The 17,957-nt window shown below is 39.2% G+C and overlaps 1 protein-coding gene and 1 pseudogene across 1 annotated transcript in view; both read left to right on the forward strand.

Moving 5' to 3' along the window:
- The first annotated feature begins 483 nt into the window (after positions 1-483).
- Positions 484-17,957, forward strand: part of PSME4 (proteasome activator subunit 4) — a 100,685-nt gene continuing 83,211 nt past the window's right edge. Inside the window, exon 1 of the mRNA XM_004286518.4 lies at positions 484-914. Within this exon, the coding sequence (XP_004286566.1) occupies positions 673-914 (242 nt within the window). The 5' untranslated portion in view covers positions 484-672. The remainder of the gene's footprint in view (positions 915-17,957) is intronic.
- On the forward strand, positions 11,559-17,808 carry LOC117199169 (acyl carrier protein, mitochondrial-like; annotated as a pseudogene).

Here is a 17,957-nt window from a genome sequence, read left to right on the forward strand (position 1 = left end):
ATTTGTTGAATGAATTTGTTGAATCCCTTTCTTTGGAATGAGGGCGGCCAGGAGAATGCCAGAAAGACGGGGGCTTAAAGGGCACACAGTAAAAAATCTATCAGCAACAAGTGGGATGGACAGAGTACCTAGGTTTTTCCATGAACGTGGCATGGGGGACTACGTGGAGCGCCTGGTCCGAGGCCACGGCGACCACACGCTCCCGAGGGCAGACGCAGGTAGCGCGCGACCCCACGCGAGGAAGGACAATAGCTTGGAATTCGGCCTCGAGTTTCCGGTGGGACAGCCTCGAGCTCGACCCGTGGGACCTGGGGATGGGGGCTCCGACCCGGCCCACAGCAGGAAGGCGCTGCACCTACGGTCGCTGTCGCCGTCGCCGTCTCCTCCGACGTCGTCGCCCCGCCCCGCCCCGGAAGTGACTTGAGGCTCGTCCGGAACCTCCGGGCCCGGCGGCTGCAGCGTCACCAGCCGAGCTGGTGTGGGGCGGGCGGAGCGGCCGCTGCAGCCGCCAACGAACCGGGAACCGCGCGGGGCAAGGAGCGCGCCGGCCAGGGGAGGGGGCCCAGCGATAGGGCCGAGGGCGACGACGACGCGGAGGAGGCGGAGCCCGGAGAGGGGTGGGGGCCGGGGAGGGTTAGGGTGGGAGGGGGTTGGGGGGGGTGTCCTGGTCTCATGGAGCCGGCCGAAAGGGCGGGCGGCGGGGACCCCTTGGAGCCGGGCGGGCGCCCCGGTCCAGACCCGCGAGGCTTCGTCCCGCAGAAGGAGATCGTCTACAACAAGCTGCTGCCCTACGCCGAGCGGCTGGACGCCGAGTCCGACTTGCAGCTGGCCCAGATCAAAAGCAACCTGGGCCGGGCAGTGCAGCTCCAAGAGCTGTGGCCCGGGGGCCTCTTCTGGACCAGGAAACTCTCCACGTAAGTGTGCCGGGGCCTGCAGGATGGGCCGGAGGCAAAGGCTTGGGTGTGAAGGCGTCCGCGGGGGGTGGGGGGGGGAGGCTCTTTGTCCGCACCGGACCGCTGGACCCTCAACTCTGCCCCGGTTCGGGCGGATCGTTTCTGTGCAGTCATCCCAGGGTCGCGACCGAAGCCTGGGAAGCACTCAAGCTTCCTCCCTGCCACTTTCTTACGGGATCTCCCTGGTTCTCACCAGCCCTCTATGTCCTTCGCAGCTGCTTGTCCCCAAGGTTTCGGGTTGTTGTCTTCCGACATTCGGGGCCCGGGGGAGCGTGAGGGCACTGGACCCGCAGGGAAAGAGAGGAGCGGTCCCCCAGGGGTCCTCCTTGGACCTTTGCCGGTGGCGGGAGGGAGCAGAGAGGATTCGTCTTTGGGCGAACAACTCGACTTTTCCTGGTGTTGACTCCAGTTTTTTCTTACCTTACGGTCCCTGCCTCTTCCTATCCCTCAGTTCGCGTCTAGTAACTTTCTGAATGGGAAGGAGGCCGTAGGGAACTTCTAGGTTCTGCTTTTTTTGGGGCCTTCTCAGTCTTTGTGGGTTTGATTGAAAAGACTGTTTTAAAATCAGCCCTCAGCGCATTCTTGGGCTGTGTACTAGACGTTAATGTTGAGAATGTTGAGTCTTACAGCCTCGGGAAAGTGTATGTTGCTCCTTTTATGACATTTCCTTTGGAAATGTGCCATACTAAGGAAAATAGAGAAGGAAGCTGTCAAGTTGTCCTGGGCGTTATTAGTATCGGGCTGGTGTTAATTTTTGAGCTGCTCAGATGAATATAGATTACCTAAATCAATCTCAGTTGTTCTATTCTTCTTTTGTTACCTTTTTTTTTTTTTTTTTTTTGGTATAAACTGGCTGCAAACTACAGTGCCACTGAAATTAGGGGAAACTGAGTACAGTTGGGGGAAAGGTTAGAGACATATTTGCTAGATGGGCATCTTCACTGTGTCAGAAGAACTTTTTTAAAAGAGAATTTTGCTGTATCTTGTTTGGTTGGCTATACATAAAATCTGGTAACATTGTATGTTCGTGCATGTCGGTATGGGTGGCTGAACGCACAAGACATAAATCACTTATCTAATGTTTACCCAAATCTGCTGAATGAACTGGGTGATGACTCAGGGTTTTGTAATGCAGTCGTCTTTTCTACATTTCCTCACAGGATGATTCTTATCTGCCAATTATTAGGGAGCCTCTAACAAATTTCTCATCTCCAGTTGTCGCTAGTGGTAGCACTAATTACCTTTTTAATTAAAGAGCAAAACTCAAATGCTTAATTTGCCCTTTTCAAAGAGTGACCAAATTTATGTCAAGGTTAACAGCTCCCCTCTCGATTAGAGCTTGAAGAAGTTTGTGGTGTTAGGATCCATAGGAGACTTGGGAAAAAAGAAGTGCAACAGGGAGAAGAACCACTTTTGGTTAAAACAGAAGAATGTTTTATAAATTATTAAAATTCACAGTTTTTTCAGGTGAGCCTCCTCGGTTTTTATGTTACTTGGGCACAGTAAAAATAAAGTTACTTTGTCAGTTCCAGTAATTCCTCATTTTAATCACCGAGATCAGATTTTTCAGAAAATAACCTTTTTGGGGGACACAAACAGCTCCTTTTAGATGCACAGTGTATAAATAAACCAGTGTGTGAATGCATATGTGGTTTGGATTTATTAATGGAGAATCTACACAGGCATAGTTAAGCACTGTTTTCTGACATTTTTATTGTAACTAAGCTTGGCAAATTAACACCTGGAGGTTTATTTATTATTTTTGGCTTTTAGGTATAAGTATCTGTACCTAGAAAGGGCTAAAAATACAGTGGAGACAGTCCTTGGTGTTTAGGGCAATATTGCAGTTACACAGCTTTATAACCTACGAACGTCAAACCATTTATATCTAAGTAACCAGCAAGAAATGCTATCAGATAGAATTTTATTTTGGAACGGTGGTTAAATGCTGCAAGCTGATTCTTGGGATTACGCTATGAGACATTTTGAACTTGGTGGGACATGTTGTGATCTTGGGTGTATTTTTTCTCCTAAGTCATGCTAAGGTGACCTGTTTATAGTTGTGCTTGTTGTTTTTAAGCCTTGTGTGTGTTGCACAAGTTTACATCTAAATGATGCCAAAACATGTGATGATAGCTCTCAGTTACCTTAGTAGTGATAATACTTAGTGCTTTGTAGAAGAATGGAAAGTAGTAATGAAAATAAAATCTAATTTCTCCCACTAGCTCTGTGACTATGGGCAAGTTACTTTAATCATGTGTTTCAGTATACTTGTGAGAGAAATGAGGGAGTTGGAGTAAATAATTCCTGAGAAACACTCCTGCTCTGGTATTTTATGATTTTATTTTTTATCCTGTAGAGCCTCAAATAAGCCAGTGTGTATCTTTCTCCAACGACTGTTTGATAAGTTTGTAAACTACTGGAAATAGTTGCACAGATCCAGTGCATTCCTAAAGAAGACCAGAGTGTAAATGCTGTTCAGAGACACTGGGACTGGATCCCCGACCAGAAGTATATACATCCCTAATCTGGGTGTCACAGGACTGGGTAGAGTTCTGGTTTAGGAGATACTCAAGAAACCACCCCCCCTTTTTTTTTAACTTTTTATCTCATTTTGATGGTTATACTTATCTTTTAATCTATCTCAAGACTTGCAGGTCTGTTTAGCAGATCTCTGTGAAGAAGGGTTATTTCTGTGTACTTTAAAAATTGGCCCTGTGATATAATACAAGCTCTCTTGTACAGAGAGCTTAAAGTATTAGTACTGCCTGTTGAAGTGAGATTTTGTGACATCATACGTCACGAAACTAGTTTTTAAGAAGCAAGGAAACAAATTAGAGAAGAGAGGCACAAACTAAATGGTCTTTGAAAAACAGCAGTTAAGACAGCTCTTGGACCCTGAGTGAAAGGCATCTGTAAGTAACTGGTATGGCCTCTGTAGAGAATGAAAGGAGTTGAAGAAAGGTAATCTTGAAGCTCGCTTTTTCTCCCTTGTCCTTCTGGGCCTTTCATGAGAGGCAGTGAGGTCTAGTCAGAAGAAGTTTATCTGTACCTGGTGTTGCCACTCTTATCATCTTGGTCTTGCTTAACCTCTCTTAGGATTAGAGTCCTCTTTTGGAGAGTGGGAGTGTAGACTACGCATGGTTTTTCAAACCTAAAACTTAGCAGCGAATTGTTTCATAAAAGCAAAATCTTAAACACAAAATTAGATCATTTCTTTCTTTTGTGTTTTTTTTTTTTTTTTTTGCGGTACGCGGGCCTCTCACTGTTGTGGCCTCTCCCGCTGCGGAGCACAGGCTCCGGATGCGCAGGCTCAGCGGCCATGGCTCACGGGCCCAGCCGCTCCGCTGCATGTGGGATCTTCCCGGACAGGGGCACGAACCCGTGTCCCCTGCATCGGCAGGCAGACTCTCAACCACTGCGCCACCAGGGAAGCCCTGTTTTTTTTTTTTTAAAGCAGAATTTTGATTTTAGTGAAGTGTGTGAGTTTGGATTATTTTGAAGCAAATTTAGATGCTTTGTTTCAGTGAAAATGTTACATTTTCTGCTGTGAATGAAATGATTGTATTATAATGTATAATGAAATGATTGTGTTATACTGAGGAATCATTTGCTAATGATTAATTTGCTAATTAAACTGTAGCTCCCTTGTTTAATTATTATTAAGAATATTACGTGGCCTTACTTGATAGGAATTGGATTAAACCACATAATGTATTTAATTAGATTATACAACCACTGGAAACTTGTTTAGTCAAAATATACATTATCAAATACACTAACCTCCTTTGTGGAGAGCAATATGTGACCACAGGAGCACCCAAATCCATATCATTTCTATGTTAGAGAAGAAAGAAGAAAATGCTAACCACTAAATCTCAGTGTTAATATTGTCTATTAACATGATGTACTTAATAGAGTAATATTTGAGTATTGAAATTGTGAAGTACACAATAAAGATAAGCTTTTTATTTGTAAAAGAATCTCAAAATCTTGACAAATTGCCACATTCATCAGTGAGAGCCAGTTGGAGAAAGTAGTAGAAAAGGTTTGTCTCTGTTATTTAAGTGGCCACACTCAAAACAGGACCCAAAATTTTGTAGGGAGAAAGTTGATTTTCCATAGGAAAAAACAAAATGCATGAATTGATTGATTTTGGAGAGACAAATTTTCTGATAAAGTTGTATAACAGCACAGTAAGTTATCTTTCACTCTTTTTTCTGTTTTTTTTTTTTTTAACTAACATACTAATTTTTAGAGTAGGTTTAGGTTCAGAGCAAAATTGAGCAAAAAGTACAAAGAGTTCTCATATACCCCCTGCCCCTACACATACACACGTTTGATTTTTCATAGCAATGTCAAACATATATTTTTTTAAATATTTGAGGCTCTTCCCATTTTCCAGGGATGTCTCTTTCTCTTTCTTTTAAAACACCTTGTCAGTTTTCTCTTTACTAGTTAACTGGCTATTTCTGCCTGAGTCTCATTTGTCATTGACTATATGTGTGATTCTGATGTGAATAGTTTTCTAACTTTTTTTCTTTGCTTTAAATATTTTTTTATTATGGAAAATGTCAAACATATACAGGAGAGGAAAGAATAATATAATGAACCTGGGTGTACCCATCACCCATGTTCAACAGTTACCAACTCATGGCCAATTAGATGTCTCCTACCACCACCCCCTTCAACCATTTTTTTTTTTGAAGCATATTCTTCATTCATAAATATTTCCAGTATATATCTTTAAGGGAAAAGGAATTAAACAAGAAGTCAATACCAATATCATTATCAAACCTAAAAGAGTAACACTTACTTTGATCAACCTCATGAAGTTGGCTTCTTTGCAGAATTTGTAATTTTACTCCTGAGTTTCCATTTCATTTGCATTGTTTTGTCTGAGGTTCACTATAAACAGACCTCATGGACAGAGATAAAAGAAATAGCTCATTAATGAATATTTTCATATTATGACATCTTTTTCTTCCCCTCTTAACTTTGGAAATATAGAATCAATCCTGGGATAACGAGGACTCCCTTGAATTATCTCTATTTTAAAAATGAAGACACTGAGGTTCATAGGTTAATACATAGCTTGATGCAAAGTAGTAGAGACAGGAGTCTTCTTTGAACAAATTATTTTGTGAGTGCCTTGTATGGGATGGGCACTGTTTGTGTCACTTGGGATATGTCAGTGAAAGAATTCCGCCCTCCAGGGAAGTTCCAGCGTGTTCTTTTTCTCTTAGTGCACATTTTTGTTCATTTAGGACAGAGCAAGCAAGACGTAACTCCATCAAGAAATTTGGGGGAAGGAAATATGAATGCTAAGCGCATTACTTAAAAAAAATTCTCAATCTGACTGGTGTGTTTTAATGCCATAGATTGAGGCACCGAGAAAGGCAGTTAGAAAACAGTAAAACAGTACCATGTGTTTTTCTTTTGAGATCTGAATGTATTACTTAAAAACAATTTCTTGATGAAGTGTTTATAAAATCAAATTGTCTTTGAAGTGTGTGTTCTTAATTGAAGTGAAACAGAGGCAAATCACTAATGTTTTTTAAGGGACCTTTATTAGTAAATAAGTACACAACTTCTAAACCAGTTGCTCTCATTGTAGAACCTGGGAGTTATCTTTATTTATCTATTAAGTGAGACTCATTTCTAGTGAATCTCCCTCCCCACCTCCCACATTTTTTAATATAAAATTCAAATATGTGTTTCCTCTAACGTTTGTAGAGAATTTAGACCAACATCTCATTTGTACTGTGTGAAAAGCAAGCTGAGACATTGTAATAAAAGCAACAGCAAGCAAAAAAACAACAAAAATCCTCTGTATTCATTGATACTGGCCACTGGAATGTTAAAAGCAGCACATACTATAAATATTCCCCTTTGGAATCCTGAAGTTGCCTACTTCCATATTCGGCCCTTGCTTAGCATTTCTTCCCTTTTAGTGCACTTTCTTGATCCCTTATTCATGCTTTTGTATTCTTTGTGTACCTATCTTCTCTCTACTGTGAGCTTTCTTGGGGTCAGAGTCTTCCATATTTACTTCTCCTTCCCTGCACCCACAGCATTTAGTGCAGCAGTATATACATTCATAGGTACTCAGTAATATTAGAATTAACTTTTTTGTTCCTTGTAAACTAAAGCATTATGCAGTTTCTGATGAATTGTTACTTTTACAGTCAAAATGGAGAAAACGAATTTGGGGTGAGATCTGTTTTAATACTGGGTTCAAAAGAAAGTGTATATTTAACCAAAGAAGAGGGAAGGAGCAACTTGGTTGAGGAAGAGAATGGTGTGTTTCATAACCCAAAGAGAGAGGGTATGGGGAGTGGGGTTTAACAAAGTTAATTAGAGAAAAGAGCAGATTATTTGGGTTGCATCAGGGAGTTTGAAATTTTCATTTAAAAATAAATCTGTCATTGTTATTGTTAAATATTTAGTGTTTAAAAATGTAGAGTATCATTACTACAATTTTCTGATAGACGAACCATAAAATTTTGGTAGTGGTCATTACCTTTTTATGCTAATTTGGCTTTATTCATAGCACGCAGACCCTAAATTTTAGAGTTAAAAAATATAATAAAGGCTTTTTCCCTTTCTAAGAAAAAACTTAACACCATTGCAGCTGTGAAATGAGTTTGAGAGTAGTATTTTAGTTCAAGTAAGTTGGAGGTTGCTTAAAATATTATTAAAAATGCTTTATAATCTTTTTTTCCAACACATAGACTTTTTTAATTTATTTTTTTATACAGCAGGTTGTTATTAGTTATCCATTTTATACACAACAGTGTATACATGTCAATCCCAATCGCCCAATTCATCACACCCCCACCCCCACCCCCCCGGCCACTTCCCCCTCCTTGGTGTCCATATGTTTATTCTCTACGTCTGTGTCTCTACTTCTGCCCTGCAAACCAGTACATCTGTAACATTTTTCTAGGTTCCACATATATGCGTTAATATACGCTATTTGTTTTTCCCTTTCTGACTTACTTCACTCCGTATGACAGTCTCTAGATCCATCCACATCTCTACAAATGACCCAATTTCGTTCCTTTTTATGGCTGAGTAATATTCCATTGTATATATGTACCACATCTTCTTTATCCATTCGTCTATCGATGGGCATTTAGGTTGCTTCCATGACTTGGCTATTGTAAATAGTGCTGCAAAGAACATTGGGGTGCATGTGTCTTTTTGAATTATGGTTTTCTCTGGGTATATGCCCAGTAGTGGGATTGCTGGGTCATATGGTAATTCTATTTTTACTTTTTTACGGAACCTCCATACTGTACTCCATAGTGGCTGTATCAATTTACATTCCCACCAACAGTGCAAGAGGGTTCCCTTTTCTCCACACCCTCTCCAGCATTTGTTGTTTGTAGATTTTCTGACAATGCCCATCCTAACTGGTGTGAGGTGATACCTCATTGTAGTTTTGATTTGTATTTCTGTAATAATTAGTGACGTTGACCAGCTTTTCATGTGCTTCTTGGCCATCTGTATGTCTGCTTTGGAGAAATGTCTATTTAGGTCTTGTGCCCATTTTTTGATTGGGTTGTTTGTTTTTTTAATATTGAGCTGCATGAGCTGTTTATATATTTTAGAGATTAATCCTTTTTCCATTGCTTCGTTTGCAAATATTTTCTCCCATTCTAAGGGTTGTCTTTTCATCTTGTTTGTAGTTTCCTTTGCTTTGCAAAAGCTTTTAAGTTTCATTATGTCCCATTTGTTTATTATTGTTTTTATTTCCATTACTCTAGGAGGTGGGTCAAAAAAGATCTTGCTGTGATTTATGTCAAAAAGTGTTCTTCCTGTGTTTTCCTCTAAGAGTTTTATAGTGTCCAGTCTTACATTTAGGTCTCTAATCCATTTTGAGTTTATTTTTGTGTATGGGGCTAGGGAGTGTTCTAATTTCATTCTTTTACATGTAGCTGTCCAGTTTTCCCAGCACTGCTTATTGAAGAGACTTTCTTTCCTCCATTGTATATCCTTGCCTCCTTTGTCATAGATTAGTTGACCTTAGGTGCGTGGGTTTATCTCTGGGCTTTCTGTCCTGTTCCATTGATTTATATTTCTGTTTTTGTGCCACTACCATAGTGTCTTGATTACTGTAGCTTTGTAGTATAGTCTGAAGTCAGGGAGCCTGATTCCTCCAGCTCTGTTTTTCTTTCTCAAGATTGCTTTGGCTATTCGGAGTCTTTTGTGTTTCCATACGAATTGTCAAATTTTTTGTTCTAGTTCTGTGAAAAATGCCATTGGTAGTTTGATAGGGATTGCACTGAATCTGTAGATTGCTTTGGCTAGTATAGTCATTTTCACAATATTGATTCTTCCAATCCAAGAAAGTGGTATATCTTTCCATCTGTTTGTGTCCCCTTTGATTTCGTTCATCAGTGTCTTATAGTTTTCTGCATACAGGTCTTTTGTCTCCCTTGGTTGGTTTCTTTCAGATTTTTCATCATTAGTGTATAGGAATGCAAGAGATTTCTGTGCATTAATTTTGTATCCTGCAACTTTACCAGATGCATTGATTAGCTCTAGTAGTTTTCTGGTGGCATCTTTAGGATTCTCTATGTATAGTATTATGTCATCTGCAAACAGTGACAGTTTTACTTCTTCTTTTCCAATTTGTATTCCTTTTATTTCTTTTTCTTCTCTGATTGCCGTGGCTAGGACTTCCAAAACTATGTTGAATGATAGTGGCGAGAGTGGACATCCTTGTCTTGCTCCTGATCTTAGAGGAAATGCTTCCAGTTTTTCACCATTGAGAATGATGTTTGCTGTGGGTTTGTCGTATATGGCCTTTATTATGTTGAGGTAGTTTCCCTCTATGCCCACTTTCTGGAGAGTTTTTATCATAAATGGGTGTTGAATTTTGTCAAAAGCTTTTTTGCATCTATTGAGATGATCACATGGCTTTTATTCTTCGATTTGTTAATATGGTGTATCGCATTGATTGATTTGCATATATTGAAGAATCCTTGCATCCCTGGGATAAATCCCACTTGATCATGGTGTATGATCCTTTTCATGTGTTGTTGGATTCTGTTTGCTAGTATTTCATTGAGGATTTTTGCATCTATATTCATCAGTGATATTGGTCTGTAATTTTCTTTTTTTGTAGGATCTTTGTCTGGTTTTTGGTATCAGTGTGATGGTGGCCTCATAGAATGAATTTGGGAGTGTTCCTTCCTCTGCAATTTTTGGAAGAGTTTGAGAAGGATGGGTGTTAGCTCTTCTCTAAGTGTTTGATAGAATTCACCTGTGAAGCAATCTGGTCCTGGATTTTTGTGTGTTGGAAGATTTTTAATCACAGTTTCAATTTCATTACTTGTGATTGGTCTGTTCATATTTTCTATTTCTTCCTGGTTCAGTCTTGGAAGGTTTTACCTTTCTAAGAATTTGTCCATTTCTTCCAGGATGTCCATTTTATTGGCATAGAGTTGCTTGTAGTAGTCTCTTAGGATGCTTTGTATTTCTGTGGTGTTTGTTGTAACTTCTCCTTTTTCATTTCTAATTTTATTTATTTATGTCCCCTCCCTCTTGATGAGTCTGGCTGATGGTTTATCAATTTTTTTTATCTTCTCAAAGAACCAGCTTTTAGTTTTATTGATCTTTGCTGTTGTTTTCTTTGTTTCTATTTCAAAATATGCTTTATAATCTTCTAATGGTAGGCAGTCTAAATAGAATGTGTTAGTAATCTTTGGACTGTTAAGTGTGGGTGTTTCATTTCATTTTCTGACGATTTTTTTTTAATTTAATTTATTTTTTATACAGCAGGTCTTTATTAGTTATCCATTTTATACATATTAATGTATATATGTCAATCCCAATCTCCCAATTCAACCCAACCCCCCCCACCCCGCCGCCACTTTCCGCCCTTGGTGTCCATACGTTTGTTCTCTACATCTGTGTCTCTTATTTCTGCCCTCCAAAGCGGTTCATCTGTACCATTTTTCTAGGTTCCACGTATATGCATTAATATACGATATTTGTTTTTCTTTCTGACTTCACACTGTATGAAAGTCTGTGGATCCATCCACGTCTCTACAAATGACCCAATTTCGTTCCTTTTTATGGCTCTGTAATATTCCATTGTATATATGTACCACATCTTCTTTATCCATTCATCTGTCAATGCTGACAATTTTCTTTTTTCCTTTTTCATTTATTTTTTTAAATTGAAGAATAGTTGATGTATGATATATGTTCAGGTGTACAAGATAATGATTCACAATTTTTAAAGGTTGTGCCCCATTTATAGTTATTATAAAATGTTGGCTATGTTCCCTGTGTTGTTCAATATGTCCTTGTAGCCTACTTTATAAATAATAGTTTGTGCCTGTTAATCTCCTCCTACCTGTATGTTGCCCTTCCCCCTTCCCTTTCCCCACTGGTAACCACTACTTTGTTCTCTATATGACAGTTTTCTTTTTTAAGCCAAGGATGAAGTAGAAGCTTTTAGAGCAAGAAATTTTATGAATGCATGTGAGTGCTTATATTTTGGACAGATTCCTGAAGAGCTTAGTTGGCATAGCTTGTGTTCTAAGGGAAGGTAGGTTACTTCCAGAGATCCTAGTTAATAAAATGTTGTCAAATTTCTGTCAACATATAACAAACAGAGGTCCCTAATTTGTGAATGGCAGGAGAAAAGTTGGTATTTAACAGTTTGGTAATGCTTTAGAAGTGTGATTTAGGGACTTTGCTGGCAATCCAGTGGTTAAGACTTCACCTCCAATGCACGGGGTACAGTTTTGCTCCTTGGAGGGGGAGCTAAGATCCTATATGCCTTGCAGCCAAAAAACCAAAATATAATAAAACAAGCAATATTGTAACAAATTCAATAAAGACTTAAAAAAAAAGTGTGATTTAAAAAAAAAAAGCACTCAAAATTTAACCGACAAGTATCCAAGACCTTTTCACTTTGTGTTTTGTTTGTTTTTGTTTGTCTGGAGTGTCTCATAATATTTTATCTGTATGTTCATTTATAAGTGTTTATAGAGAATTTTCCAAGTTTTCAGTTATGACCAAAGTGTTGTGAAATCAGTTTAGTAGGTCTTGACCAGTTTGGGTGTGGTTTTGTTTGGTTTGATTTGTTGAATGAGACTAACATTATTAGAGTGAATTTGGAAGTAATAAGGGTGAACGATCATGACCTTTGTTTCAGTTATACATATGTGTTTGTGTATAGTGTATTATGTATTTATTACTGTGGGTTGTGGCCAAAAAAATTTGAAAGCTACTGATTTTACAGGTTTCTTTCAGTACTACAGATATATAATCCACATCTACTTATTGAGCTATAAAGATACAAGAGATGGAAACAAAAAGTTGCAACAGTTTAAAAATATCAGTAACCAGAGGGATTTTACAAGAGAGCATTCATAGATTGTTAAATGAGTGGTATAGATACTACCTACCATTTGTTGAGGGCTCAGAATGTGCCAGCACTATGCGAAGGGCTTTATATTCATTATTTCATTTGATTTTCACAAACATTTAACTGTAGGTACGTTTATTATCCCAATTTTACCATTGAAGAAATGAGTCTTAGTGAGGTTATGTAACAGCCTATTTCCCTGCTGAACACAGGGGCTGTTGCTCTTAACCATGTGTCCAAAATGAGGAAAGCTCCTTGGGCTGTGTTGCCTGGGAAGACTACCAGTGAAGGAGAAACGGCAGCTGAGCTTTGAGATAGGATTTGGGTAGGTACGGAGGAATTTGGAGAAAGCCATTTAATGTGTGGGAACAGAGATGGAGCAAATTGAGCACAAGTGTTAAAAGTCTCTACTCAGACTTTAACTTATTGAAATAATCAGTTGTCTGTCTCCGTTTCTAGGCTGCATGCTCTAGGGCCATTTGTTACTTATTTTATGTTTCCATTGCCTGTTGCCATGTCTGGCCCTTAATTGATACTCAGTAAAGCATTTCAAGAAATGAATGCCCCTTATCCATGCCTCAGCAGAGAAGCAAGTGGGAAAAGAACAGGGGCATCATTAGGTGTTAATATTGAATGACTTTATTACTCTAGAAATTGTCCTGTCAATTTTAGTAAGTCATAAAGGATATAACTGACATAGAATATGCTGGAACTCTTGTGTTGTTCAGCCTGTGGTGGATGGGGGTAAAGAGAAGCATAGACCTCAGATCTCTGTGTTTAGTGCCTTCCATCAGAAGTAACTACACTTGGTAAAGATGATACATCTGGTTTTCAGTGTTTTGGTAACCTCTCAATGTTTTAAAGTCAATTTGTTTAATTTGGTCAAATATTTATTGTTAGTTTGGAGAGTTTTGTTTTGTTTTGTTTTGTTTTTTAAATAGAACTAGCCCTGATGAGCTGTTTGTAATTACTTACATCACTGTATTTCTCAAGGTATACTTATACATTCAATCAGTTGAGAAAATGTTTCTCAGTGTTCACCTTGTTTCATCTCTGGTTAGAGCCAAAGGTTAAATAGGTACAGAGGCATGGTCCCTGCCACCATGTAGATTTCAGTCACCTAAAGAAATAGAATAATGTATTACATACATAACTATAGTATGAGATAGACTGTGAAAAATACTCAAGTTTGGTATGAGCTATAAGGGGCAGAGAGGACAAAGATAGCACTTTTGATTGGGACATCAAGAGTATTTTCCTCTCAGGCAGGCAAAAATACCATTCCAATTCCATTTTATACTCAGTGCTTCAGGATGAGATTAATTTCTGTAATGAATTTTAACATAAGTCTTATTTTCTGTTTTTTATATTCCCCACCAATATGTCAAACAATTTGAGCTAGGAATTCATTGTTCAGTATGCTTGTACACTTGTGTAAACATGTAAATACAAAGATACCTACTAAATATTATTTGTAATTTTAAAAAATAACAGGAATAACATAAATGCCTAAAAAGAGAAGATTGAGGAAATCATTATTTTTATAATGGAATATTAGATAGCTATTAAAAAGAATATGGCCAATCCATATTTATAGGCATTGAACAGTGTCTTGACTTTTCTATTAAGTGAAAAAACTAAGTGGTAAATAGTATCTATAGTATCGTTGAATTTATGGTGTTTTTTTCTTTTTTTTTTTAAAGAAGATGTTGGGGGTAGGAGTTAATTAATTAATTTATTTTTGCTGTGCTGAGTTTTCATTTCTGTGCGAGGGCTTTCTCTAGTTGTGCCAAGTGGGGGCCACTCTTCATCGCGGTGCATGGGCCTCTCACTATCGCGGCCTCTCTTGTTGCGGAGCACAGGCTCCAGATGCGCAGGCTCAGTAGTTGTGGCTCACGGGCCTAGTTGCTCCGCGGCATGTGGGATCCTCCCAGACCAGGGCTCGAACCCGTGTCCCCTGCATTAGCAGGCAGATTCTCAACCACTGCGCCACCAGGGAAGCCCCGCATTTATGTTTTTATAAAGTATATACATATGTACATTTGTATATAAATAAAGTCTAGAAGGATACTATACAGGCTGTTAACAGTTGTAGACAACAGTTTCAAATTTGTATGCTTGGTGTACTGTTTGAACCATTTAAATAAGTATATATTGCTTTCCTGATAAAATAATAATAATCTCCCCCCCCCAATAATATTTTCCTCTCAAGTCTCAAGGATGCAACTTATAGTTGGTTTAAAAAAAATAAAAAAGAAAATGTGTAGGTTTATGGGACCATCCACAGATTTCCAGCATGGCTAGATACAGATACTGAAGGAACATTGTCTTATTATCCATCACTTAACTCATTGTTTATCCTCTGGGTTGACCATTTTTTAAAATATTTTTTTAAAGGCAAATATCTTAAGGTGTATTTAGCCTCATATGTAATTAAAGAACATAAATTGAAACAGACTATTAGTATTATATTTTTAATGATTTTAACAGAGTTTAAAAAGCATATATTGTGCTCTAGTCAGTCTGCTAAGGTGCAGTGGTTCTCAAACATAGTGAGACATCTGGGAAAGTTATAAAAAACAACTGGTACGTGGAAGCCCATTCTAGAACAATTAAATCAGAATGTCTTTCATGCACATTCATCAATTATCCATCACCATAGCCTTGTGAGAAAACCCAGATTTTACAAATGCCTGGGAGGTTAAATGACTTGCCCAAGGGACTGACATAGAGCAGTTTGAATTCTCAGCAAACTTGTAGAACCATGCTGTTCCTGCTTGCTTGGCTACTGTGTTGAAATCCATAAATATTCTGTCTATCCAGAGTTGATTATAACGTTGGGAATTGCAAAACAAGTTAGCATGGAAACATAAGACATCCTCCACTTTATATAACACCTTTGTTCCCATCGTTCCAACCAGCAGCCATGTTTGTTTGTTTGTTGTTGTTTTGGCCCCACTGTGCGGCAAGTGGGATCTTAGTTCCCCGACCAGGGATCCAACCCCCGCATATTGGAAGGGCGGAGTCTTAACCACTGGACCGCCAGGGAAATCCCATTGTGATGGTCTATCCCCTTTTTTCATCCTCAGTTTGACTTTTTTTTTAGAGGGGAAATAGAACAAGCAGTGTTCTTTTGGCTGTGTCTTCTTGTCACAGAAGTTTGCTGTTCTCTCTGTGTTCCTCTACCTAGAGCTGTTTTTTGTGCCTCTTGCCGCCTCTTTCCCCAAATGCTCAGATTATCTTAACCTTGAGTTTCCTATTCAGAGTCATGATACCTCTCTATTTCTTTCAAGATTCGGTTCAATAATCTCTTAGGTATGATGAAACTTTGGTTAAAAAAAAATCACAAAACTCTGATAAAACTGCATTTATTCCCCTCCTTCAGTATATTACCTGGTTTTCTGAGTACATGTCTCCTCACATCTGATTGTGAGTTCTCAGCCTAAAGGAACTATTTGGATCATACTCTTGTGCTGTACATGTCATTTGCTCTAGAAATGCTTTTTGAATCAATAGGTAATTGAGTGAAAAGAGGAGAGGTGGGCTTATGAGAAAACCCTGCATTTAATCTGTTCACTTACTGTTTCTAGCAGTGAGAAGCTGTATTGGCATTTTTTTTTTTTTAATTAAAAAAACTTTTTTTGGCTGCGTTGGGTCTTTGTTGCTGCGTGCGGGCTTTCTCTAGTTGCGGCGAGCGGGGGCTACTCTTCGTTGTGGTGCTCGGGCTTCTCATTGCGGTGGCTTCTCTTGTGGAGCACTAGGCGTGTGGGCTTCAGTAGTTGTGGCACTCAGGCTCAGTAGTTGTGGCTTGCAGGCTCTAGAGCTTAGGCTCTGTAGTTGTGATGCACAGGCTTTGTTACTCTGCGGCATGCGGGATCCTCGTGGACCAGGGCTGGAACCCGTGTCCCCTGAATTGGCAGGCGGATTCTTAACCACTGCGCCACCAGGGAAATCCCCATATGCATGCTTTTAAATGATTTGGTTTCTTTTTATTATACTTGTTTAATATTTTCTAATTTACATTTTATTATAATCAGACTACTTGGCTAGTATAATATTCACATGTTAGAATTAAGTAAGGTTTTCTTTGTGGCCTATTTTACAACCAGTTTTTATAGGTGTCCCACAAAAAATTCAAAAGAGGGCATAGTTTCTGTAAGCTCACAATTTTTATTTGTATCTTCTAAAGTCAGCTTTATTAATTACATAATTCTAATTACCTTTAGTGGAAGTCAGATTGAAGTGGTAAAGACACAGTAATTGATTTTGTTGCTGCTATACAGGACATAAAGTTTCATTTTCTTTTTCAAGACTATATAATAGTATCGTATAATTTTATCAGGAGATGCGTAATCCCTGATTTTCTCTTTTTGTGATGTTAGTAACTGTCCTACATCTGTTAGATATTGCAAAATGGTGATACCTTTTATTCTTCATGAACTTAGTGAATTTAAACATACATTGTAGTTAATTATCATGATTCATGGTTTCATTTTTGGCTGGTGAGACCTATACAACTTGACTCCTATGCTCTTTATTTTTTTGGCCGCTGCACAGCTTGTGGAATCTTAGTTCCCCCACCAGGAATTGAACCCGGGTCACAGCAGTGAAAGCACCAGAGTCCTAGCCACTGCACTGCCAGGGGATCCCTTCTGTGCTCTTCTAAGTAGGAGTTTAGTAGATTTTTTAATTAAGATAATAGTAGAAATGCAGAAATATTGATTACCTGATTTTAAACATACAACAGAGGTTGATATGAAATGTTTTTACATGTTAATTTTAATTATAATAAATTATGCCTGTTTACTTTAGAAGAGTTTGAATGAACAGAGGTAATTAGAAGAACATGAAGTAGTTTGACCATCAAGAGGTAACACTTTAGCGCCGTGCATCCTGGGTCGGCGTAGCCATGGCGGCTCGTGTCCTTTGCGCCTGTGTCCTTCGACTGCCTGCGGCCTTCGCGCCGCTGCCCAGGCTCCCCACGCTGGCCGCGGCCCTGCTGCTCAGCACCACCCTGTTCCCCTCGGGGGCCCGGACGAGGCCTGGGGCTCCGCAGCCGGCCTTTGTACTTGCACAGGTTCCAGGCGAAGTTACACAGCTGTGCCACCAGTATAGGGACGCACCCCCTTTGACATTAGAGGGAATCAAGGACCATGTTCTTTAGGTCTTGAAACTCTATGACAAGACTGACCCAGAAAAGCTCTTAGTAAATTCTCATTTTATGAAGGACCTCGGCTTAGACAGTTTGGACCAAGTGGAGATTATCATGACCATGGAAGACGAATTTGGGTTTGAAATTCCTGATCTAGATGTGGGGAAGTTAATGTGCTCACAAGAAATTGTAGATTACATTGCAGATAAGGAGGAGGTATATGAATAAAATATCAGACCCTTTTTCTTCACTGAGAGAAGACTCAGAAGATGCTGGCGAGTGTCTGAAAGTGAGAATGCATTTCTGCATCATTGCTGACTGACAGAGTAACTCTGTTTAGACTTGTACTTAAATTATGTTGTGTTTTTTGCCCTTTGAAAATAAATCTGTAAAACCAAAAACAAAGAAAAAAGGTAACACTTTATAGTGTTTATTTTTATTTATTTTTTGCGGTACGCGG

Source organism: Orcinus orca, chromosome 13, assembly GCF_937001465.1.
Source record: "Orcinus orca chromosome 13, mOrcOrc1.1, whole genome shotgun sequence".
Taxonomy (NCBI): Eukaryota; Metazoa; Chordata; class Mammalia; order Artiodactyla; family Delphinidae; genus Orcinus; species Orcinus orca.